At 38.4% G+C, this 27,903-nt stretch overlaps 1 protein-coding gene across 2 annotated transcripts in view; it reads right to left on the reverse strand.

Moving 5' to 3' along the window:
- Window positions 1–27,696, reverse strand: part of TLL1 (tolloid like 1) — a 273,553-nt gene extending 245,857 nt beyond the window's left edge. For both annotated transcript variants that reach the window (XM_035292709.3, XM_035292710.3), the window contains exon 1: window positions 26,987–27,696. In XM_035292709.3, coding sequence (XP_035148600.1) covers window positions 26,987–27,155 — 169 coding nt within the window. In that variant the 5' untranslated portion in view covers window positions 27,156–27,696. The remainder of the gene's footprint in view (window positions 1–26,986) is intronic.
- Window positions 27,697–27,903: the final 207 nt, after the last annotated feature.

Consider the following 27,903-nt stretch of genomic DNA (forward strand, 5'->3'; position numbering starts at 1 on the left):
CTACATGGAAACTGAACAACCTGCTCCCAAATGACTATTGGATTAAGGCAGCAATAAATAAGTTATTTGAAACCAATGCAAATAAAGACACAACGTACCAGAATATCTAGGACAAAGCTAAAGCAGTGTTTAGAGGTATATTTACAACACTAAATGTCCCCAGGAGAAAGCAGGAAAGATCTAAAATCAACACCCTAACATCAAAATTAAAAGAACTAGAGAAGCAAGAGAAAATAAATTCAAAAGCTAGCAGAAGAAAATAAATAACTAAGATCAGAGAAGAATTGAAGGAGACAGAGACACAAAAAACCCTTCAAAAAAATGATGAATCCAGGAGCTGGTATTTTGAGAAGATTAACAAAATAGATACACTGCTAGCCAGACTAATAAAGAAGAAAAGAGAGAAAAATTAAATAGACACTATAAAAAATGATAAAGGGAAATCACCACTGATCTCACAGAAATACAAACTACCAATGGAGAACACTATAAACACCTGTACATGAATAAACTAAAAAATCTACAAGAAATTGATAAATTCCTGGACCCATACACCCTCCCAACACTAAACCAGAAAGAAGTCAAATCCCTGAACAGACCAATATCAAGTTATGAAATTGAGGCAGTAATTAATAGCCACCAACCAAAAAAAATGCCCAGTCCAGATGGATTCACAGCCTAATTCTACCAGAAAGTACAAAGAGAAGCTGGCACCATTCCTTCCGAAATTATTCCAAACAATATAAAAAGAGGGACTCCTCTCTTATTTCATGATCAAGCATCATCCTGATACCAAAACCTGGCAGAGACACACACACAAAAGGGAGATTTCAGACCAATATCCCTGATGAACAGCGATGTGAAAATCCTCAATAAAATACTGGTGAACTGAATCCAGCAGCACATCAGAAAGCTTATCCACCATGAACAATTCAGCTTCATCCCTGAGATGCAATCCTGGTTCAACATATGCAAATCAGTATACGTAATCTGTCACATAAACAAAACCAATCACAAAAACCACATGATAATCTCAATAGATGCAGAAAAGGCCCTTTGGTAAAATTCAACACCTCTTCATGATAAAAACTCTCAATAAACTAGGTATTGATGGAAAGTGCCTCAAAATAGTAAGAGCTGTTTATGACAAACCCACAGCCAGTATCATACTGAATGGGCAAAAGCTGGATGCATTCTCTTTGAAAACCAGCACAAAACAAGGATGCTCTCTCTCATCACTCCTATTCAACATAGTATCAGACGTTCTGGCCAGGTATTCAGGCAAGAAAAAGAAATAAAGAGTGTTCAAATAGGAAGAGAGGAAGTCAAATTGTCTCTGTTTGCAGATGCCATAATTGTATATTTAGAAAACCCCATCATCTCGCCCCAAATTTCGTTAAGCTGATAAGCAACTTCAGCAGTCTCAGGATACAAAATCAATATGCAAAAATCACAAACATGCATATACACCAATAACAGACAAAAAGAAAGCCAAATTGTAAGTGAACTCCCATTCACAAATACTACAAAGAGAATAAAATACAACTTACAAGGGATGTGAAGGACCTCTTCAAGGGGAACTACAGACCACTTCTCAGGGAAATAAGAGAGGACACAAACAAATGGAAGAACATTCCATGCTCATGGTTATGAAGAATCAATACCATGAAAGTGGCCATGCTGCCCAAAGTAATTTATAGATTCAATGCTACCATTGACTTTCTTCAAAGAAATAGAAAAAAATTAATTTAAATTTCATATGGAACCAAAAAAGAGCCCATATAGCCAAGACAATCCTAAGCAAAAAGAACAAAGCTGGAGGCATCATGCTGCCTGACTTCAAACTATGCTGTAAGTTTACAGTAACAAAAACAGCATGGTACTGGTACCAAAACAGATATATAGACCAATGGAACAGAACAGAGACCTCAGAAGTAATACCACACATCTACAACCATCTGATCTTTGGACAACCTGAAAAAAACAAGTAATGGGGAAAGGATTCCCTATTTAATAAATGGTGTTAGGAAAACTGGCTAGTCATATGCAGAAAACTGAAGTTGGACCCCTTCCTTATAACTTATACAAAAATTAACTCAGGATAGATCAAAGATTTAAACACAAAACCTAAAACCATAAAAACCATAGGGAAAAAAAAACTTGAGCAATGCCATTCAGGACATAGACATGGGGAAAGATTTCATGACTAAAACACTGGAAGCAATGGCAACAAAAGCCAAAATAGACAAATGAGATCTAATTAAACTTAAGAGCTTCTGCACAGCAAAAGAAACTATCATCAGAGTGAACAGGCAATCTACAGAATGGGAGAAAATTTTTTGCAATCTGTCCATCTGATGAAGGACTAATAACCAGAATCTACAAGGAATTTAAACAAATTTACAAGAATAAAACAAACATCCCATCAAAAAGGGGGCAAAGAATGTGAACAGACACTTCTCAAAAGAAGACGTTTATGCAGCCAACAAACATATTTAAAAAGCTCATCATCACTGGTCATTAGAGAAATGCAAATCAAAATCAAAATGAGATACCATCTAACATCAGTTAGAATGGCAATCCTTAAAAAGTAAGAAAACAGGTCCTGGAAAGGATGTGAAGTATAGGAATGCTTTTACACTATTGGTGGGTGTGTAAATTAGTTCACCAATGTGAAAGACAGTGTGGCAATTCCTCAAGGATCTAGAAACAGAAATATCATTTGACCCAGCAATCCCCTTATCCCTTTCAGTATATACCCAAAGGATTATAAATCATTCTATCAAAAGAAACATGCACACATATGTTTATTGCAGTGCACTCACAATACCAAAAACTTGGAACCAAGCCAAATGCCCATCAGTGATAGACTCAATAAAGAAAATGTGGCACATATACACCATGGAATACTATGCAGCTGTAAAAAAAAAGATGAGTTCATATCCTTTACAGGGACATGGATAAAGCTGGAAACCATAATTCTCAGCAAACTAACGCAGGAAAAGAAAACCAAACACTGCATGTTCTCACTCATAAGTGGGAGTTGAGTAATGAGAACACATATACACAGGGAAGGAAACATCACAAACCAGGGTCTGATGGGGGCTGGGGGGCTAGGGGAGGGATAGCATTAGGAGAAATACCTAATGTAGATGACAGGCTGATGGCTGCAGCAAACCACCATAGCATGTTTATAACTATGTAACAAATCTGCCTGTTCTTGCAACTTTATCAGAAAGCAACAAAAATGGAAGTATACACCTATTTCTGCATTCTCTATTTCATTCTATTTATTTATCTGTCCCTCTTGATGCCAAAACATGTCCTGTCTTGAGTACTATAGCTGTAATATAAGTTTTGAAGTCAAGAGCTATAAGTCCTCCAAACTTCTTATTTTCTAAGATTATATTACCTATCCTATGTTCCTTGCATTTCTACATGAATTTTAGAATTACAGCATCACTTTTTATAAAAAGTCATTCTGAGTTTCTATTGGGATTGTGTTGAATCTATAGACCAAGTTAGAGGACATCATCTCTAATATCATAGCAATATTGAGTCTTCCAATTGATGAACAAAGTCTATCTTCCCATTTACTTAGGTTTTCTTTACAATCTCAGTTTTCAGTGTACTGATCTTGCACATACTTTGACAGATTTATCTGTAAATCACTTATTTTAAGGCAATTGTCAATGGCAATTTTCCCAGTTTCAACTTCTGGTTGACCACTTTTATTATATAGAAATGAAACTGAAGAGAGATCCAAGATGGCTGATTACTAGCAGCTCAGGATTGTAGCTCCCAGTGAAAGTGCAAAGAACGAGAGGACACCACACTTTCTGACTGACAAATTTTTGTTGCTCACAGACCAGGAGATTCCCAGCAGAGGAGCCCCACAGGTTGCCAGCACAACTCTTGTAGCCAGCACAGCACAGCGGTTCTTGGTGCAGAGTAAACAGGACTGGGTCCCCTTTTGGTCAACGTTTGGAGCTTCAGGAAGGCAGAGTTGCCTATTCAGCTGATTGAAAAAGAAACTCAAGAAGGAAGCCATACTGGAGATTCCTGGGCAGAAAAGCACCAAGAATCTTAATGCCACTGTTTTAGCCAGTGTAGTGGGTTGCTCAGATTCCAGCACTGGGAATCAACAAGTTGGACATTCACTCAGAGACCTGATTTGAAAGTCAGTAATTACAAAGATGACAGGTGGATAAATTTACAAGGATGGGAAGAAACCAGCATAAAAAGGCTGAGAATACCCAAAATTAAAATGCCTCTCCCTCTACAGGGGATCACATTTCCTCATCTACAAGGAAACAAGACCTGATGGAGAACGAGTGCATTCCATTAACAGAATTAGGCTTCATAAGGTGGATAATAAGAAACTTCCGTGAGTTAAAAGAATATGTTCTAGCCCAATGTAAAGAAACTAAGAACTTTGAAAAAAAGGCTTAACAAAATCCTAATGAGAATAGACAATCTAGAGACGAATGTAAGTGAATTAATGGAACTGAAGAATACAATATGAGAACGCGACAAAGTATGCACAGGTTTTAACAGCTGAATTGATCAAGCAGAAGAAAGGATATCAGAGGTTTCAAAGACCAACTTAATGAAATGAAATGAGAAGACAAGATTAGAGAAGAAAGAGTAAAAAAGGAATGAGCAAAATCTCCAAGAAATATGGGACTATGTGAAAAGACCTAATTTGTGTTTGATAGGTGTACCTGAATGTCATGAAGAGAATGAATCCAAGCTGGAAAATATTCTTCAGGATATTATTCAGGAAAACTTTCCTAACCTAATAAGGCAGGACAATACTCAACTCCAGGTATTACAGAGAACACCACAAAGATATTCCTCAAGTAGAGCAACCTCAAGACACATAATCATTAGATTCACCAGGGTTGAAAAAAAGGGGAGAATTCTAAGGGCAGCTAGAGAGAAAGGTCAGGTTACCCATAAAGGGAAGCCTATCAGACTCCCAGCAGATCTCTCAGCTGAAACCCTACAAATTAGAAGAGAGTGGGGTCAATATTCAATATCCTCAAAGAAAGAATTTTCAACCCAGAATCTCATATCCAGCCAAATTAAGCTTCATAAATGAAGGAAAAATAAATAAGCAAGGATACACAAGGACTCAAAACAAAGTGTTGGCAGAAGACTTACCAATCAAATGGAGAGAAAAAAAAAACAGGAGTTGTAACTTTTGTCTCTGACAAAATAGACTTTATGAGTAACAAAGACTAAAAGAAACAAAGAATGACATTACATAATGGTAAAAGGATCAATGCAACAACAGGAGTCAATGATCATAAATATATATGCACACAATATAGGAGTACCCAGATACATAAGACAAGTTCTTAATGACTTATAAAGAGACACAATAATAGGGGGAGACTTTGTCACCACACAGTTAATATTTGATGTATCAACAAGATAGAAAATTAACAGGGACATCTATAATTAGACCTCAGACCTGGAACAAGTAAACTCAGTGAATATTTATAGAATTCTTCACCCCAGGTCCACAGAATATACATTTTTCTCAGTATCACATTACACCTATTTTGAAAGTGACCACATAATTGGAAGTAAACCACTCTTCAGCATTTGCATAGCATTTCACAGACTTAAATGATATATCGGTTGGCTGTTTGTTATTTTCTTCCCTTATTCCTTCCTGTCTCCACTGCTTTTTGGTGTTTTTTTTTTTTTTTTTTGAGATGGAGTTTTGCTCTTGTTACCCAGGCTGGAGTGCAATGGTGTGATCTTGGCTCACCGCAACCTCTGCCTCCTGGGTTCAGGCAATTCTCCTGCCTCAGCCTCCCGAGTAGCTGGGATTACAGGCACACACCACCATGCCCGGCTAATTTTTTATAGTTTTAGTAGAGACGGGGTTTCACAATGTTGACCAGGATGGTCTCGATCTCTTGACCTCGTGATCCACCTGCCTTGCCCTCCCAAAGTGCTGGATTACAGGCTTGAGCCACCGCGCCCGGCCCCTGTCGCCACTGTTAAGCACAATTATTGGCATAAAAGAGGTTTCCAATATCTATTTTTAGATTGCATTTCAGCCTGGGCAATAGAGCAAGATTCCTGTTCTCTCTTCCCCTTTCTCTTTCTCTTTCTTTCTTTCAAAAAAAAAAAAAAGAAAGAAAAAAAGATCTTGATCTTCTTAAGCAAATGTGCCTGCCTCTCCCAGGGGCCACCAGCCCCTCTCCCCTCCTCTGCTCCCTCCAGACTGGCCACCTGCCTCCCTTGCTTTTCCCTGAGCATGTCCAACATGCTCTGCTTCAAAGACTGGACACTGTCCTGCCTGGAATCCCCTTTCCACAGACATCTGCATGGCCTACCATACTCTCTCATCTCCTTGATGTCATCTTCTCAGTAAAAAAAAAAAAAAAAAAAAAAGGAAAGAAACCAATTTTTGTATGTGATCACATATTTTGCAATCTTACTAAACTTGCACAGCAGTTTATAAGAGCTGCTCTTTTGTAAACTCCATTAGATTTCCAGAAAGACAATCACACTGACTGCAAAGAGTTTTACTTTATCCTTTCAATCTGTATTCCTTTGATTTCTTATTCTTGGCTTACTGCATTAACTAGAACTTGACTTATTGCATTGACAAGATTTGGTGCAGGTTTTTTCCAGGAATGCAAGTAGGCCTTAACAAATTAATGTGAAAGGCAATCAGTGTAATTTATCACACAAATAGATTACATACAAAACATGTAAATATAGTAAGTTATACTGAATGTTGTTCACCCAATCTGTTTATTGTATAATTTTCAAATTATATTGTTAATTTTTACAAAAAGCATGTGCATGTATGCATCACATTTTATATGTAAGCAGTTAATGTCACATACACACACACACACATAGACACAGACACACACACAAACACACACACACACACACTTGACAAAATCTAGCATTCCTGATTAAAAACTCCAGAAAAGTAGTAACAGAAAGGAACTTCCTCAACATGATAAACGTCATCCATGAAAAATCTTAAGCTAATACCACACTTGCTGGTAAAGACTGAATGCTTTTTCCGTGAAGATCAGAAAAAAATAAGAATATCTGCTCTCACTCACAACTTCTATTCAATAATACATTTGGTTCTAATCTATTTAACATCTACATTAATACGTTATTTGCCACAACTTAAGGGATTTCTTTTAACATTTATCATAGGTTAAGTTGAATGGCAATGAATTATTTTAGCTTTTATATATCTAGAAAATTATTTATTTCACTTTCATTCATGAAAGACATTTTTGCTGGGTAGAGAATTCTAAGTTAACAATGCTTTTCTTTCATTATTTTAAATATGTTACTCCACTATGTACTGGTTTTTATTGCTTACTGTAAGAAATCTGCTGTCATTCTTGTTCTCCATGAATAACTCCTTTATGTGTTCCTCTGTAGTGTGTTCTTCCCTCTGGCTTTTTCTAATATTTTTTCTTTATCACAGGATGTAATTGACTTGACTGTAATGTTGACATGGTGTAGTTTTCTTCATGTTCCTTGTACTTGGGGATTTGTTGAGATCATTGGATCACACAGATCCACTGTTTACACAAAATTTAAAAATTTTTGGCCATTATTTCTTCAGACATTTTTTTATACTATGTCCTCCCCTGCTCCAATCTACTTCCTCTCCAGCAACTCTGATTACTTTGATGTTATAATATAACATATTATAGCAACTAATTGTTTAATGATAAAATAATAAACATTTCCATTGTTTCCAGAGGGTTTTTTTTCCTCTTAAAAGAATGCCACAATACTTATTGGGTGCAAGACAACAATGATTGAATTTCAACTTGGTTGGTGGGAATGTTTATATTTCAATAAATCTTCTTGAGTTTTATCCTAAGAAGCAGTAAAGTTGCTGGGATCCTTTCTGTTTTTGTTTTTGTTCTTTTTTTTCTAGCTTTTTTAGGTAGGACCAGAGGTTTAGATTAAGGGTAACACTTCCTCATTAACTGTGGTAAATTCTTCTCAATATTCTGCATTATGTCAAATAAATTATGAAGTTGTACATGTGTACTGCATGAGAATAGGTAACATTACCTGCTCTGGGTGAGCCCCAGTGAATTTTTCTCTTTTTTCCCTTTGGGTAGTTATTTCCTCAGCCATAGGGAGTGTTCCCCCATGCATATACTAATCAATAGTCAGGCAAATCTTTGGGTTCGATAGTCTGAGTACAAGATAGGGATTCTCTGCATGTCTCCAGAGGTTTTTTCCTCTAGGCAGCTTTCTCTGCTCTGATACTTCACTCTGGAAATTCTAGCTGCATTGGATTATTTGCATTTCCAGCTCCACCTCTTCAACAAAAGGAGACTCTGGTCTCTGCCTGGATTGCTCAACCCTGTTTTATAGAGAGAAAACTAAGGCAATTACAGGGCTCACTTGATTTCTTTTCCATCTCTCAGCAATCACTGTTCTTTGCTGTCTGATGCCCAATGTCTTGCAAACTATTGTTCCATATATTTTGTTCAGTTTCTTAGTTGTTTCAGTCAATGATTAATGTAGTCCCTGTTACTCCATCCTGTACAGAAGCAGAAGTTCACATTGCTTAGATTTATTAAGATTTGATTTAGTCCTATATCAAGAAATACAATAACTCAATTTGGACTAAATATCTTTAAGTAATGAACACTCCATTACAAACACTTAATAAAACTATAGTTTAAAAATTATCAACATTCTTTGGGAGAAAATGCAGTTATTGAGTAATAGTCTCACTCAGATGCTCACAACTGGCTTACAAGCAGTCATTAATGATTCAGTGCAAGCACAATTTGGATTTATGTCAAAGAATGGCATTGAGGGAAATAGCTACCATCTTGGAAATGAAATATAATATAAAGTCAGAATAATTTCTTTGCAGAGAAAAAAATATCTGTAATCAGATAAAGGCTAACAAGGAATGACCATAATGCAGAGGCATCAGTATTAGGAATGCATGAGTTTAAAGGGAAAGAGAGTCACTGGGGTGCTCAGACTATGAACTGCCCAAAAACAAACATGTGACATAGGCTAGAGTGATTCTCGGGGTTGCTTTCCCACCTTTCTAATGAATATGTTCCTAGCACATTTATGAAATGGGTCTGATCTTTCACCTTACTGATTTTCAGGTTAATTACTTAATATTTATACAGAAAAGAGAATTTGGATTTTAAAAGAAAACAGGCATAAAGAGATCAATGCTAAACTCAAAAAATAAATCGTTAATGACATATTTTCAGGAAGCCAATATTAATTAGTGAATGGCACCTTGTAGAGTAGTGAGTGATCATTCTAATTCATCTCTATTCATACATACAAGTCAAGCATGATAATTGGGATTGGTTTATGACTTCAGAATAGCATTATGGTACTTATTACATGAGGAGTTTGGGGTTATAATCTCTCAGAGTCCATTTAAAGGTACATTGTCATCAATTAAAGCATAAGATTTCCTTTGAAGCCCTGTAACTGAAAGTTATTAGAGGAAATTTTGAATGAGTGTTGATATGGTTTGGCCGTTTCCCCACCCAAATCTCATCTTGAATTGTAGTTCCCATATTCACCATGTGTCATTGCAGGGACCAGTGGGAAGTAACTGAATCATGGGAGTGGTAACATCCATGCCGTTCTTATATAATGAACCTTCATGAGCTCTGATAGTTTTATAAGGGCTTTTCCTCTGCTTCACTCTGTACTTCTCCTGCTGCTGCCATGTAAAGAAGGATGTGTTTTCTAGTGAAACTTCCTAGAGACCTGTTGAATAGTTTTGACCAAAATACTGATAGTCATATGGAAAATGAAGTCCAGGCTGAGGTGGTCTCAGACAGATATGAGAAACTTCTTGGGAACTGGAGCAAACGTGATTGTTGCTATGCTTTAATAAGGAGACTGGTGGCATTTTGCCCACCCGCCCCTCAATCCCTCCAGAGATCTGTGGAAGTTTGAACCTGAGAGAGATGACTTAGTGCACCTGAAGGAAGAAATTTCTAAGCAGCAAAGCATTCGAGATGTGACTTGAGTACTCTTAAAAGCATTCAGTTTTATTCATTCACAAAGATATGCTTTGGAATTGAAACTTATCTTTAAAACAAAAGCAGAGCATAAGTTTGGAGAATTTGTCTCATTATTTATAGATGAGACAGAAAAAGAAAACCCACTTTCTGAGGAGAAATTCAAGCCAGCTGTAGAAATTTGCAAAAGTAACAAGGAGCCAAATGTCAATCTCCAAGACAAAGGGGGAAAATGTCTCCAGGACATGTCAGAGGTCTTCAAGGCAGCCCTTCCTATCACAAGCCAGAAGACCTGGGAGGAAAAAATGGTTTTGTGGACCAGACCCTGGGCCTCGCTGCTTTGTACAGTCTCCACACTTGGTGATTTGCATCTAAGCTGTGGCTAAAAGGAGAAAATATGCAGCTTAGGTCACTGCTTCAGAAGGTGCAACTCCCAAGCCTTGATGATTTACATGTGGTGGTGGGCCTGGTTGTGCACAGAAGTCAAGAATTCAGGTCTGGAAACCTCTGCCTAGATTTCAGAAGATGTATGGAAATATCTGGATGTCCAGGCAGAGTTGTACTGCTGGGGCAGAGCCCCCATGGAGAACCTCTGCTAGGGCAATGTGGAAGGAAAATGTGGGGTCAAAGCCCCCATATGGAGTCCCCACTGGATCACTGCCTAGTAGAACTGTGAGAAGAGAGCCCCCAGATACCAGAATGGTAAATCCACCAACAGCTTGCACCTTGTGCCTGGAAAAGTTGCAGACAACTCAACACCAACCCATGAAGGCATCTGGCAGAGAAGCTGTACCCAAAAAAGCCACAGAAGCAGAGCTGTCCAAGGCCATGGGAGCCCACCTCTTGTATCAGTGTGACTTTGATGTGAGATATGTAGTCAAAGGAGATCATTTGAGGCCTTTAAGTTTTCACTGCCCCACTTGATTTCAGACTTTCATGGGGCCTACAGACCCTGTTTTGGCTAATCTCCCCCATTTGGAACAGGTGTATTCACCCAATGACTGAACCCTCACTGTATTTAGGAAGTAACTAACTTGCTTTTGATCTTACAGGCTCATAGGCAGATGAGACTTGTTTCAGATGAGACTTTGGACTGTGGAATTTTGAGTTCATTCTGGAATGAGTTAAGACTTCCAGGGACTGTTGGGAAGGCATGATTGTGTTTTGAAATGTGAGAACAAGAGATTTTAGAGGGCCAATGGCAGAATGATATGGTTTGGCTGTGTCTGCACCCAAATCTCATCTTGAATTATAGTTCTCATAATTCCCATGTGTCATGGGAGGGACCTGGTGAGGGTTCATTGAGTCATGGGGTGGTTACCTCCTTGTTGTTCTCATAGTAGTGAGTTCTCACAGATCTGATGGTTTTATAAGGGGCTTTCTCCCTTTTGCTCTGGACTTCTCCTTGCCACCACCATGTGAAGATGGATGTGTTTGCTTCCCTTTATGCCACGATTTGTTAGGGTCCTGAGGCCTCCCCAGCCATACTGAACTATGAGTCAGTTAGACCTCTTTTCTTTATAAATTATCCAGTCTTTGATATGTCTTTATTAGCAGCATGAGAACAGACTAATACAGTATAAACATTAATTAAGGTCAAAGTTGTATTATGAAAAGTTTCAATAAACACAGGACAAGTTAAATCAATTCAACTTATTTTAAATCAAGGAAAAATAGAAACCTTATTCATTGTTTTCAAAAACTGAAAAAAACTGGTGATGGTAAGCTGCTTCCCTATTAATATCAATAAAACAGAATGCAGTAAGCATCAAAAGATGCAGAAACATATCTCCAATCCACTTCACTGGCAAGTTTAACAAAAGCGTGATCCAAGCTGTTCTACAAAGTTAAGGAGTAATCAAATCGGCCTAACGGCAGCAAGTCAATACAGGTAACTTGTGGTAGCACTTTATACAAACATTGTCTTTCCTTTGCAAATCACAATGGGTAGTTTGAGTTACATTTGGACATTCTTCCTCCATGAAATTTTAATCTTTTCAAGTGAAAGGTACAGAAATTTTTATCCTTACAATGAACTGTTCACAAATAAGTCAAGAAACTTCTGAATTTATCATACATACAAAGGACTGAATGGATATCGTCAAAAGTCAGCTTAAACAAATGGTGGTTTGATTATTATAAAATACCCATGTTAAGCAAATTAGACATCGATATATTTTTGTAGAGGACCTTATGGTTATATTTGATACACATGATAAATGAGTTTCAAATAAAGCCATTTAATCATCATAAAATGTAAATTCTGAACAAAATGCCCTGATGATGCTTAACATTTAAAAGTCCTTGTTAATAACTGCTGTTTCTGTCACAATGACAGACTAGATACTGGTGCTGAGCTTCCTGCATAACTCAATATACTAGAGAAAGTATTTTTTAAAGCCGTGAATGTGTAATAGATGACAGAAGAGTGAAATATATTCATCACTGAGAGAATGAGAGAATCCAGAGAGATAAGCAGAAGACTAAAGCCAGCTTTCAACTGAGGGCATTTGCCAAAATTTGTTGGCATGACCATTGAATTTTGATGTATTATAGGGCTTTAAGGATAGAAGACATAGTGCAAGGCCCACCGAAGCTGGAAAGAGTAATATAATAATGCTTCCAAAATCTGGGATTCCCACATCATGGATTTCTAAGTCTAAGAAAGAATGAAAATTAAATTCATACCACCCCAGGTACTTACACAAAAGCTAATTTTGTGGAAGCTTGAAACTAAGTAGAGAGGAAAAAAGCAAATATCTTCTGAGACTACATAAGCAAGAACCATACCCAAAATAGGTAACAGATCTGCATTCTGAATTGATATTATGACAAAAGCTTAAACACTCAAGCAGAGAATTTAGTTTAAAGTGATCCTGCACTGTTAGTATCTAATGTAAGCTCTATATATACATGTGTGTGTGTATATATATGTATATATGTGTGTGTATACACAGAAAGAAAAATGCCAAACAAAATAACAGTAAACTGAATCCAGAGATGTAAAAAAAAGAACAGATTATGCCCAAATTGTCTTCATCTCAGGAATGAAAGGTAAGTTAATATTCATAAATTGATTATTCTAATTTCTCACATCAAATGGTGAAATAAAGATAATTGTATCATTTTTAGTAAACACAGAGTTCCTTAATTTGACAAAATGTACCTATGTCGAAAAAAATACCAAATAGAATAATTGGTAAATAATTGAAAGCATCCCCTTTAAAATTAAGAACAGAGCAAGCTAGCCTTCAGTCAGCATTTCTGTGCAACACTGGGAGGCTGTCAGCACAGCAAAAAAAACTGATTATATTAAACTGAATTAAAAGCATAGGGACTATTAAGGAAGAAGGAAAATTCATGTTTATTTGCAGATAATCTAATTGCCTATATGAAGAATATACATATAAATTTTTAAAACATGTGAGACTGTCAAGGATGTTAGCTAAAAAGTAAAAACATCAAAAATCAAACACATTTCTACACAGTAGCAACAAACGGTCTCAAAAATATGTTTTTTTCCAAGGCTACAATTATATCATCAAAAAATAAAAATATATGAATAAATCTATATCAAAAGCATGCAAAAATTACAGATAAAAATATTGAATATCAAACAATATTTAAGGAGGCCTATACAAATACAGTATATACCATGTTAATGGATTGGAAGATTCAATCTTACAAAAATAATTCTTTTAAAAATAACCCATAGATTCAGTGCAATGGCAATCAACATATAAATGTTGATACTTGACAAGTTGATTTCAAAGTTAATATACAATACCAAGTCCAAATTTAACCAATATATGCCTGAAAAACAAAACATGAGGGGACCTGTGATACCAAATAAAGGATTATGTGCAAGTCAAAGGGTTCTCAAAACCAAATTCAATTACTTTATAAAACACAAACTTGGTTTTTTGTTGTTTTTTACTTTGCTCATCTGTAGCACTGTCTATGCAGTCACTAAAGTCTATGAAGCCGTGAAGTCATCTTTGACTCTTTCTTTTACTTTCTTGACCTTCATCCAAAGGCCATCCAGCTGGTCACTGTCTATTACCTCCAATCCCTCTTTTCTGTGGCTACTGACACAGTGAAAACACAAGTACTCATCTAGCACTTGCCTCTAATTCTACTATAACCTAACAAGCCTCCCTCCTCCCACTTTCTCATTACTTCTTCTACCAACTACACTAGCTCATTCTTTACCTCCTAACATACGTTTGTAACGTATGACTGTAATGAAGCCAACTATCTGCTTTAAATTTTCAGTAAGTTCCCTTCTCACGGCCAACAGGATCAAGGTCACACCCTGGGCTTTAAAGATGTTTTTATGCCCTGTCCACTTACTGTATTTTCATAAAATGCAAGAACTTTCATAGCTTCTGCTTTTATCTTGCTTATTTGACTGTAAAGATTTTCCTCACCTTTACTCCTGGAAGAAAATTACAGGACTTCAAGATCCAGCTCATATGTCACCTTCCCTGAGACACCTTCACTATCTCAAACATAATTAATGCATTTCCTCTTCTGTGCTACCATAGCACAGTCAGCTCTCCATATCCACAGATTCAACCATCTGAAGATGGAAAATGTTCATAAATAAATACAGTGGTTAAAAAAATACAAATTTTAAAACTACAGTACTACTATTGTCATTGCATTTGTATTGTATTAGGTATTAAATGTAAGCTAGAGATGATTTCAAGTATATGAGAGGATTGAGTGGCTTATATTCAAATACTATGCCATGTTATACATGGGACTAGTGCATCCTCAGATTTTACTATATGCAGGGAGTGCTGAAAGTAATCCTCCATGAATACCAAGGGGGATTGCACTTTGTTTACTGAGTTTTTATATTGATAGTTAAAATATTTGTTACTTTTTTCTACTAGATTTTGAAATTCTTTTAGGAAGACAACACATCTTATCTGTGCACTCCCCAAGCATATTCCTGAAACATATCATTTGCAAAATATTGCTTGTATTAGTTTAAATCTCAACAGTACATCAAAGTTTACCAAGATCTTACACATGTCATTGTTACATGTTTCATAGACTAGGGATCACTATCCCACATTACAAATGTGTGAACTTAAACTCTGAAGCATTAAGTAGGTAGACCAAGATAATATAATTAAACAAAACAGCCAAAACTTGCACCAAGGTCTCCTACACAGAATATCTGGTGCTCTTCTAATTCAATTACACCACCTAGATTCATGTTATTCATTTCGAATGGACTTCTTTCTTACCATTATAAAAGCCACAAAAGTGAAACTTCCTTTGGTGATGATTTGTTTGAAAATTTAAACTCATCTAAAAATACATAAAATCAGTTAAAATAACAAGAAGAGTAGTTCCTTACTAGGCAATTAAGAAAAATTAAAGGTTTGTGGAACTGAATTTTATGAAGATAAATAACAATATTATATTGTACCAAATAAAAGGATGTTTTCAAGGATATATTTGAGTAATTAATATAAGGATATATCTGATAACATGTCATATACTTGGTCAAATGCTTTCAGCCAGAACAATTTTCCTGCAGTTTTGTTGCCTACAATTCTTGTTCTCTCCATTCTGAACATTGACTTTAAACTTGACAAAATAGGCTTTCCCTCATCCCAATGTACCAATCTATTTTTCCTGTGGAAAAAAAATCCTACTGAACAAACTTAGTTCTGATGGTAATGTGACACTAACATGCTCTGATATGCATATAAGATATCTGCTATTCTCACATACCTTTCTGCTCTTTTGGTAGGTTTTTTTTTTTTTTTTTTTTTTTTTTTTTTTTGCTGAAGTAATGAGGTAGAAAGAGGGAGGGAAACTTTTGGGGCTAATTTTGGCAGACAAGTCATGAACTTGCATGACCTGCTTCGGGGCCTATAGTGATGACCATGATATGAACAAAACCATCAGAAACCCGAGAGTTTATCAACAGTGACCCCAGGAGAGGTGTGAACACCTTCCCCTTCCTCTCAGTGTACAGTGTAAGCCCCCTGGCACTGCAGCTTCTTGGTACCACTTGAGAGGAGCTCTTGCTTCCAATGTCAGAGACAGCAGGATTCAGATCCCTTCAAGTCTTGATTAGCCTTAGAGACTTCCAAGCCTCAGAGACTGAGAACCAGGAAAACCAAGGGATGTCCTCAGGGCTACAAACAAATATAGCCAGAGCCAGTACTGGAATTTACATTTCTTGACTACCAGTCTAGTTTGTTTTCTAGTTTTCATACCACTACCCAGATAAGATTATTTTTTAAAAAGCAAAACTTATATTTACTTTGCAAAATCACAGTAGAACAGCAGGAATAAAAAGAATAGACATTCATTTCATTCATTTTACTTTTATTTTTGCTTCTACTGACACGTAAATACAGAAAAAGTGAACCCAGTAACTTGAAACGTATTTAAGAATAAGGATATAATGTGAAGAAGAAAATTGTGCTCTACCAGTTGATGTTGGAGAACATGAGAAACAAGCCAAAATTTTATTTTATTGCTTTTTCTTTTTTGAGATGGAGTCTTACTCTGTCGCCCAAGCTGGAGTGCAGTGGAGTGATCTCAGTTCACTGCAACCTCCACCTCCCAGGTTCAAACAATTCTCCTGCCTCTGCCTCAGTCTCTGAAGTAGCTGAGATTACTGGCACTTGCCACCATGCCTCACTAATTTTTGTACTTTTAGTAGATACAGGGTTTTGCCGTTGGCCAGGCTGGTCTCAAACTCCTAGTCTCAGGTGATCCACCTGCCTTGGCCGCTGAAAGTGCTGGGATTACAGGCGTGAGCCACCACACCACAAGTTGAAATTTTAATATCATGTTGTATGATTTTAATATCAAGCTGCTTACACAGACTACTTCCAAATATCTGCATAAGTAACGACTGGTTACACTCACACTAGCCCACTGCCAAATAACAAAGCCTACAAAGCAGTTATTGAAATGTTGCAGAGCTCCCCACAAAGCATTATATTAATACATTAATCTTCATTTATTTCAAGAAAAATTCAGAAAAAATGTATAAGAACACATATTCAGATTATCATAATTTATAGTCGTATCTATTTTCAAATGCTAAATTAAAATAACTTTAGCGTGTAATTATGTGATTACTACATAAACTATACATGAGCAATCATCTACTTGCAAATGGCAATGTGAAGACTATACTAGGTGAGGCATACTTCTGAAAACCCCAGGGATGAATTTGTATCCTTCATAATAAGTGTTCAAAAAATGTTTAATGAACTGATGAATATTTGTAATTTAGAGCCATGTGCTTAAACTTAGCTCTGTATAAACATGGATTGTGAATATGTAAGCTCTTCAAATTGATCCAGATGGCAAACAAAATCTGAACCAAAAATTACCGAAATACTGTATATATAGCCAAGATTCTATTCACACTTTAGTCAATGTGAATTGAAAATTGTCAATATATTTTGAGTGTATTAGGCATATAAGCAAATAGCCAAGAGAACAACACATGGAAAATGTATATTGGTTGCTTCTGGTATCTTTTCAAACAAGATCTATTTGGGGGTTTTAACTTCTCAATTGAAAAGTTCAGAGAACTTGAGATAGGAAAGTGTTTTTAGGCATGGGAAGAAGGAAAGACGTTTATCCCACAAATGATTTCATAAAGATTATCTCTCCACAAATAAGCTGTGATTAAAAATCCTCCACATCTTATATATTTATACTACTGTGAATAAAATTATACAGTGTTTGCAATGTTCCGGGAAAAGTAATGTGTACTTTAAAATTACTCAATTCTTATAACAACACCATGAGGATTATAATATCACCTTTATTTTATAGCTCTGAACACTGAAATGTAATGGAGTTAAATCACTTGCTGAAAGCCACACATGGTTATTATGTGGGGGTTTTGGATTAGAACTCATAGCTCTCTCACTCCAAAGCCCATGTTTTTAAATAGATCATTATTCTGCCTCCTTGATATCTGAAAAAATAATTTTTAAACAAACTCCAATTCAAAAATGTACCCATATAAAAAAAGAAAAAAAAAGAAAGGCAGACCATGGCAGCACATGGAGTCCAGAGTTCTGGATTCAAAATCTGATTCTATCACTGGGAGAGAGAAGCACGCTACCTTGAAACACTTAGTTACAAGTGCCATTCAATACAAAAATAAGATTTAATATTTAGTTTTTGAAGCATACAGTTTTGTGTATGAAGCCCCATGCTACTTCTGAGTTCCATTATATATGCCAGAGATCTGTTCTTACTAGAACTATTTTCATCCTGGAACATACTGCAAGTACATCCTATAATCAATATCTTCTTTCTGTGTGTTAACTCTAGGTCAGTTCATCTGTTATTACTGTAACTATTTTCATCCTGGAACAACTGTCTTCTTCCTGTAGGTTAACACTTGGTCACTAGTTTGTTCACCACACAAAGCTGTTTCCAAATACAAACATACAGCAGCACAGAGCCCTTGATTTAGGTTATTATTTCTTTCACACATTCCAGACATCAAAACCCAATTATTCCAACCTGGTGACTGCCTGCCAGCTACACTGCATTCGGGTCTAGACATATACTATTTCTTCTCTTGTGACTAAACAATATACATATATAAAAGAAAAATTTCCCCTAGGTCATAGGTAGAAAAGAAGGAGGAAAGAAAAAATGGAAAGTCTGTTTTACCAGATTTTGTTCTACCACTGGTTAGGAAACAACTACAAGCAGGAATTCTTCATCCTAGAAAACATGATAATTTGCTAAATAATAATATGTGCTCTTCAAAAAAATTATAATACCAGTATAGTAAATATCACATATAATATATATTTTGAATTTGCCAGACTTCCTCCGGTTAGGAAACTAGACTAGAGTTCTGAAGTTTATTTGATCCTATTATTTCTAAAATTTTGCAAGCATTTGATCTTAAGGCTTTTAGACAAGTTAGGATTGAATAAGGTGAAGTCATTTAAGTAACTTCACGCAGCACATTTGTTTTCTCAAAGGCATTCAAACATCATTTACATACATAGTGTACACTGTAAACTACTTTCCTGAATTTTTTTTGGCTGCATTTGAAAAGATGTTCTTGCACTCTACATGGGCTTATAATCACAAATTCAATGAATACTCACTCAGAGACCAAATTTAAAGTGTGAAACAACATATAACCACACAGAATGTCAGAGCTTGTGTCAGCCAACAGGGCACTAATGACTAAATTTTACCCACATCCAAAGCAGCCCGTCTTAATGGACATGGGAAGCCTGCTATCACAATGCATATACTCAGGGTTACACATAGCATTGTCTCCCCTACAGTATTCAGCCTCAAATATGTCTCTAATACTATTAAAATTAGTCACTCAAGTTTTTGTTTGTTTCAGCCATAAGTAGGTGTTTCATTCATAACTTCTCACACTGAAAGAACGCTCTCAAGAGGGAGGAGGCCATGCACTACACTCCATATGATTATAAAACACTGGTCTTACTATGGCAATACAGTACGTGGCTCATAAAAATGCAAGAACACTGAAAGCAAGATGCATTCTCAACAAAGAAATCACAATGGATGGAGGTCCACCACCATGTAAATGGACAGTCTCACTATTTGTGCTGGCTGCAGAGCCAAATATGAGAGATTTGAAAAAGGAAAGTCATCTGAAATATAGAAACTCAAGTTCAAGCCCTCACCTGTTTTCCTCACATGTCCAGAAGGGGAAATAATGTTAATTGATGGGGATATGGTGAAGACAGGAGACTCAATATTCTTAATGCAAAAATGTAAACTATTATTATGACATGAGTTATGAAGCAACTTCCTAGATATGTGAGGACTTGAGACGGCTGAGGATTCATTCCCTTCTTGAATGTTCTCCATTTGGTGTCTCCAAGTTATTCATGGTGTTCCTCCCTGGGGTATTTGAAAGGTTTTAACTTACATGCAGTGAGGCATATACTTAATTATCTTTAATCTGAATACAAAACACAAAATACCATAAGCCTCAACTACTAGGTATTTATGCTCAGAAAAGATCAGGGCAGAGAACAGAGTTCCATCTTTTCTGAATGATCAATCAGAAAAGATGACTAACTATCAGATTGGCCAAACTGAGCTAATGACAACATGGTTTCCCACACTTTACAAGAACCTGAGATCAATCCAATAAACTCTTCAAATACACTCAGAGCCAACGAAGAGAGCTCAGAAGACACGTACAGCAGCAACCAGGCCAGGAGCTACCAGAGGTGATTCTGTGGTACACAATCTATGTGCTGACAGTTTAACATAGATGAGAAATGTAAGGAATGAGGAAACTATTCCAGCCTTTTACCCCTCCATCTCTGCCTCCCCCATCACACAAATTAAATGTCATCACTAGAAAGGTCAACAACACAAAATATTTAAAATGCTCAGAGTAAATATATGGCTTTTATCTTTGCAAGTCGGGGAGAACTCCATAAGAACTCTCCTGACTTGTAAAATGGTACAATGTGTTAAAAACTGTTGAAGTATTTTTTAAATGCTGAGTTGAATGCTTTGAGTATGCATACCAATCTAAAACTAGATTTGGATTGGGAAAAAATAATATAGAGTATTTCTGACTCATTTAATATATGGTTTCAACTTTTTAGAATTATTACCATTCAAGAGAGTTCTTTTAAAAAATATAATGGATAGCAACTTTTTTTAGCTTAAACTCTAAATGTAAGTTGCAGAAGAAGAGCTGAGTAAGATAAATACCTCTTTGCTTCACTTTCTGGATTTCAATTAACACCTAATTAACTAGACTTCTTAATACAAATATGTAGTTGAGCTCTTTAGAACAGCTTGACAGGATTAGCACACATTCTGTAAGGAGCTGACAAAACAGGCAGTCCATTAGCCAGTCCACAATATCTCAAAGTCCAATAGTCAGCATTGCACTTTTAGGGCTGACAATGGCAAGAATGAAATAAATAAGCAAAGGATTCCCTCCTCCTGCTTTCTGGAAAAGAACATCATGTATGTCATTCATTCCATAGCTTTGAGGTTATATATTTTTTAAGTTTTCCTCCTCAAGTATTAGTATTCAATAGGTAACTAAAGACAAAAACCATGAAAGCCATATTGCTAAATCATTCTGCCGTATCCAGGGTTGGGGAGAGGGCTCTTCACTCCTCAATTTGGGAAGGATAAGTCCACAATTAATTCCAGATCCTGGAATATGAAAGAACTGAAAGAGGTTTCCAAACTCCCCTCATCCTGAGGATGAGGAAATCCTACATCCTCAGGAACTTTGCCAGGCCTTTGAGCCCTGGCCTAAGTCTGAGCTCAAGAGGCTGCAGTGGGGGGAGTTCTCACAGTTTAGGGGAGCAACGTGGCTCCCCACCCCCACCACTTCCCTAGACACCAGATGGTCTCAGCAGGATGTGCAATGCCTCATTTTAAATGGATTATTTGCCTCGTCTGCTCTAGCATTCTTAGAAAAGCTTAAGGAGGGTCCTAGTTTTAAATATGTTAAGCAGATGGGTCTAAGGCACTATTAGAATAATATAAAAAAAAAAGAATGATGGTAAATTATCAGCACTTGATACTACGTAGCTGAGTTCCAGAATAATTTAAAGGCTAACCCCTTTTCTGTAAACGATCCTGTCAAGGCCTCAATGACTGAAAGGTCTGAAGGATGATAAAGGTGACTAATAGCGATAAGAAGGTTTGCAAAGAATATGGTTTTAACTATTGGCAAGTAAGTCTCAATTTTACATGAGAGAAATTCGCTAAGATGTTCAAAAATAGGATTCCTGCATATACAATGGGGGAAGACAATATGGTTTCTGAAGGAGGAACCATAAGTGGCTTATATTAGGCTTTCATAGAAAAGGAAACTGTTGGCCGGGTGCTCACGCCTATAATGCCAGCACTTTGGGAGGTCAAGGCTGGTGAACCACTTGGTTCAGCAGTTTGAGACCAGCCTGGGGAACATGTGAAACCCTGTTTCTACGAAAAAAAAAAAATTAGCTGGGCATGGTGGCATGCACCTCTACACAGTCCCAGATGCTCCAGAGGCTGAGATGGGAGAATTGCTTGAGCCTAGGAGGTCAAGGTTACAGTGAGCCAAGATCATACCACTGCACTCCATCCTGGGTAACAGAGTGAGATCCTGTCTCAGAGAAAAAAATTTTTTTAAAGGAACCAATCATCAGGGTAAAAGGAAAGCAGTGGAATTATATGTTAACTTTTTCAAAAAGCCATTGCTAAGCTGTACACATATAAACTGTTTCACCTTGGTCTAAGGAGGCCTACACTGAGTCAAGTAGGTTGACTGAGCACGTACTTGAATTAAGAAATGTATGCATTATTACATTGACTAGCTAAGAGAAGGGCTTCCACTTAGGTTTTGAATTTGCGAATGACACTATCCTTTTCAGAAGCAAAATATGGGAGGATCTTAGGAGACTATGTAAACAAACAGAAAGAAAAAGAAATGAAAAGCCTTTGATCTTGCTTAGTCTGAGGGAATGTAGTTAAGAAAAAAATAATCTGTCTTTTTAATACCTAATAACAGTAACTGCCATCATGGATGTGGGCCCTCAAGACAAGATCTAAGGAATTACTATTGGCAAACGAGCAGCAGAATTCAAGTGGATGGAATATAATGCCTTATCCATCCCTTTTACAAACACCGCATTTTAGCCACTTCTGAGTTAGCACCAAAGGCAAGAAGAGAAAAAAAATTCAAGATCTGAGGAACGAAAATTAAACAGACGAAACTGATTAGGAGAAGCAGCTCTATGAAAAGCATTTTTAAATGAGAGTAAAGCAGTCTAGAGAGGTACGACTTAAATAATTGTTTGGATATCTAAAATTATGATGGAATAAAGACATGGGCCAAAAGAATGAGGCAACGTTACCTAGAAATTATAAACTGAGGAAAATTACCACAAGCATACTAGGATACTGTGGCACTGACAATATAGAAAAGCAGAAAGAATTTTATAAAATACCAAAAATCTATTTCTATATAGACAGGCTTGCAGATGCTCCTCTAAAGGCAAATTTAACCTTGCAAGGCACTGACCTTTAATTATGCTTGGGTTTATTATTATTATTATTCATGATTAGGAGTTATTTACTCAAAAGCTTCTAGGTAGAAAGTCTTTTTTCAGGAGTTCACAAATGTCTACAGAGCATAAGGATATCGTTCTTCATAAACATTTTACTCTGTCAATTCTATACTCCTCTACCTTTCATTCAAAACACAATTTCTTCCATTTCTCCTATTAGATATTCTATTTGCAGTTGACTGAGCTTTCCTAATATTTCCTTAAACACAAAAAAAGGAAAGAAAGAAGAAGGGGAAGAAGGGAAGGAAGGAAAAAAACAAGGAAGGAAAGGAAGGGATGAAGAGAAGAAGAAGGAAGGGTATGTGTTGATACCCAGTTAGATCATCGGGCATCTGCTTTTCCATGTAATCTGTACCCATATTTGGCAGAAGATTAACTTACAAACTGAATTTGCCCAGGCTCCTCACAGATATTAGTACTCAGATTCACGCTTATTACTAGAGCACGCCAATGAAACAGGACACCTCCATCTCAGCTCTGGAATAAGCTCCTGCAGCATCAGCTTCCCAGAGTCCCTTGGGACCCTCCTGACCTACAGAGTAAGAGAAATCTGATGGCATATTCAGATGATTGCATACTGCACTGATGAAAGACAGCCAGACATTCCTTAGAACTATCTGCATCTCTGTGTATATGTACTTACATAGAGAAATAAGGTACCTATATTTTGTCCTAATGGATTTGACTATATAAATATCTCTGCAGCCGAGTTGCACTGACTCAACTACTATCACTTATACCAATAATGTCTTTCTAAATCAAAATTCTATTAAATTAACACAAGGATTCCTTTCTGCCCTACAATTACATGAACTTGAAACCAAGTTCTGATAGCTAAATAAATGTTTTCTATTTCACAAATGTGTTGGGGAAAAAGCAATTTTAAAAGTTGTAATCGAGAAACATATCTCATTGAGTAACACACATTTGATTCTGTTTAGAAAAAAAGTTTGTAAATGGCAGTATTTACAGTCTACAGATATTGAAAAGGTATTAAGAATACACTAAATTCCTAAAAGTGGTAATCCATCCCTGTAGTAAACATTAAAAAACAATTATGATCTCTGTCTTCAGGGATTTGGGTTTGGAAAATATGAAACTATGTCTTCAATTCACCCATATCAGATATGCAAGTAACTGCATCTCTATTAGTCTGGACTCCCGGTAAACCTGGACTGATTTCTATTGTTGTCATCTCAATTAAAGCCTCCAAAAGGTCAACTAAGAATGCAGCATAATTGTTCACAGCCAGACTTCACAGCCAGGAAACTTGGAATCAAGTTCTGGGTAATCTTAACAAAGACATGTGACCTCACTGGGCCTCTGTTTTCCTATCTGTATAATGGGAAGACTAACAAACTCTGCCATATGGGGCTGTTGTGAACACCAGCACTCAAAAGTTCTTTAAAACCACAAAGCCATGATTGTCATTGTGTTATCAAGCCTCTGTATACTTTGAGGAATATGAAGACCCCTGTTAGAGAAGTTCAGAAAGAGCCCTTTATTTCATGCGCCATGCCCTCCACGGGGACTAAGGAAGCCCCCACCTTCCTCATTTCAGTGACTTTTTTTTTTTTCACTCCGCCTTGGGATTTCAGTGTATTATTTTATTTTTTTCCTGCGATTGCATCTTTGATCTGACTTTCCCACTGCTAAAACGGAGGCACTAAAATTTTGCCCATCTTTAGCCAAGATGGTAAATTGAAGCCTACATTCAAAAGCAGGGTAGATCATTTTAAAAGACATTTCACATTCTGTGCATACTTCTTCACCTTCCACTTAGGCCATTCTTATTTCTCTATCATTACACACACACGCGCGTGCATGCTTGTGAACACAAACACACACGTGTGCACTGGTATACCTCTTCTGCTCAAAACAGGGAAGAAATAAGATTAGGATAATAATCCGTTCAACGTTGGTTTTGTTGTTGCTTTACTTTCACCACTATATTAAAAAATAAACCAGCATCAAAGAGGAAACAAAAAGTAAATGCTATTAAAGTTTTTTTTTCCTTCCCTACATGTTTATTTGCTGAGGAAACGAAACATTAATGTCTGAGGTGTGTTTCAATATACATGGTGCAAATACTTACCTGCTTGAATCTTTCAGAAAACAGGGTATCAAAGTAGATGTTTTCCTAGACAATCTTTTGAAAGAATGTACTTCATCTCTACCTTACCACAAACAAGAAAATGCACAATTTTCAGCAAGTTACAACATTATTCAAAAGCAATTTCTTAGCAAAAGGTACATTTAAGGAGTTGTATAGAGCAGATTTTGAATGTCCAGCCACTAGTCACCCACCACGGCAATCAGTGTCTCCTTGTCCAAACCATCAGGAATGGCCCAAGAAACTTTTAGAGGGAAAATAGATACAGTTGTTAGAAGTGACAGCAGGGAACTGACCAGCAAAATTAAATTAAATCAGAATTCTGAGTTCCAGCCTTACAAGCTCCTGCTAAACTAACCTGAGTTTTGAGTAACTCGTTGTATTTAAGGGTGCAGCGAGAAAGACGTGATAATGTGAACACAACACACGTACCCTTTTGTCAAAACAATGCGTCATCAAAGGTAAAAATTAACTAGGGAATTTCCAGCATTTTTCTTCATTGTGTACACCTCTCCTTCCTCCAGGCCCAAGAGAGGGTGAATAATGTTTATCTAGTTATGGAAGGGAAGAAAACCCAGTCACAGACAGAACAACCCCGCACGGAATCTGGAGAACCCTAGCTATCTTTGACTTTGTCCACTCCCTTCCTCTATGCTTCGCTAACGCCCACACCTCTTGCGACGCGACCCAACATGCCTTCCGCTTACAAACCGCTCCGCTAGGTTAGCCCCAACCACAGTGTAACCTTTCCGAAGTTAGTCGTTCATCCACACTGAGCGCGGATGACCTCAGCCACAACCCAATAGAGCAAGAAACCGGGAGCCTGGCCAGGAGCCGCGGCCGGCGCTGAGCGTCCCGGGGCGCGGGGCTCACGTGGTAGCTGCCCCGGGCACGTGCGTCTCCGACCTTAGGCGGCGACAGGGAAGCGCCGCCCTGCGCGGGAGAGGCTGGCAGCGACCTCAGACGCGTAGAAGGGAGGGGAAGGACCTGGGACATTCAGGGACCCTGCGAGTCGAGAAGCTGAGCTTCAAGCAGTGCCGGTCTAACTACAGTTCCCTGGGGTGTTCGCAGGAAGGAAGACACAAGTTTGAATGGGGTAGCAACTTAAAAACATTTTTTCCCAGTTTATTTTAAATGGGCAAATGCGTCAGAATCCTATCTAGAAGTGAGTTCTTCCGAGATTGTCACAATCTCCTTCTAGCCTGGAACCCACACTTGAAATTCCTGACAAAAGAGGGAGCCAAGGTGTCCTGAGGTAGCAATGCCATCCTCCTGTGTCTTTTGGGGAACCCTGCCCACTCGGTCTCGGACAAGCGCTGGGAAGCCGCGCCCTTGAGGGGGAAAAGAAAGACAAGAGAGAGACAGAGAAGGTGGTGTCCCTTCAGATGCATAAAGCCTGCTGAGTGTTGGAATAAAAAAACCTAGAGCAGCCAGCTGTATTTATGACTTATTTCGTTTTGCTGGGCGAGGGGAGACGGATCAGAAACTCTAGGGCGTTTTTCCCAAACTGGGAGATCGGAGCTTGGCAGCGGATCCCACTAGCACAGAACTCTTAGTCAACTGAGGCTGCAGGGCTGCCACTTAGGGGTGGCGAAGGGGATGAAAAAGGGGGAGAGAAGGAGGGGCAGCAGAGGGAGGGATGGAAACAGGTGAGCTCCCACCGCCACCCATCGGAAACCCAGAGCAGTGGCCCCCGGCACGCCACCGTTCCAACTTGGATAGCCACTTACCGGCTTTACACGGGTCCTTGTAATCTATCGTCTCTGTTTTATCCTCTTCGTTCCCATCAAAAGTGTAATCATAATCGAAGCCAGCGCAGACCCATAACTCCCGGTAGAAAACAATCCCCGAGGCCACCAGCCACACGAGCATCCTCGGGTAAAGCGTTTCCCACCCCATCCTCCTCCCCCGGAGGAAATGGAGGGGACGGTACCCGGAGGTTAGGCAGCCGCGGTCCGCGCTGAGGTGCGGGGCTTGGGGCACCGGCGCTCTTCTCCCCACCTGGAGGCCTCTCGGCGGGACCGGGGTGCTCAGGTGTCCGGAGACACGTGGATGCCTCCGGGACAGTAGAGAGGGGGAAGCACTGCCTGTTACCCCCAGTCGCAGGGAGAAGTTGGCCAGGGGGCCGCGGGTGGGCGGAGGGCAGGTAAGGAGCTCGGCACTCGCAGGCGGGGAGGGCGGCTACAGGCAAACTCGGCTCTTGCGGCGCGGGCGCTCGCAGCCTGCCAGGTCGTCCTTCTGGCCGCCGAACTTCCCGCGGCCGCGGTTCGGCGAGCGGCGCCCCGCGGGCTCAGCTGCCACCAGAGCTCGGGCTCCCGCGCCGCGTTCTCGCTGCTGCCAGGACTCCGCGGCCGAGCGCGAGCCGCCGCCGCCTGAGCCCAAAGCCGCCGCCGCCGCTCCGGGAAGATGAATCCGGTCTGCACATCAGCACATCTAAACTGAAAGGGGAGACCGAGAAAGGGGGTGGGGGGCAGGCATTTCTACGCCGCGAGACCTTAAAAGCCTGCAGAAGCCAGCAAAGCAACTGACTGCAAAAGAGCAAAAGTGTGAGAATTTGGGGATGCACTGCTTGCCTTCCCCCCGCCAGCCTGTCTTTTTACCCTCTTCCTAACTTGAAAAAAAAAAAAAAATATTCGCAGCATCTAAC

The sequence above is a fragment of the Callithrix jacchus genome, chromosome 3, assembly GCF_049354715.1.
Source record: "Callithrix jacchus isolate 240 chromosome 3, calJac240_pri, whole genome shotgun sequence".
NCBI classification, from domain to species: Eukaryota; Metazoa; Chordata; class Mammalia; order Primates; family Cebidae; genus Callithrix; species Callithrix jacchus.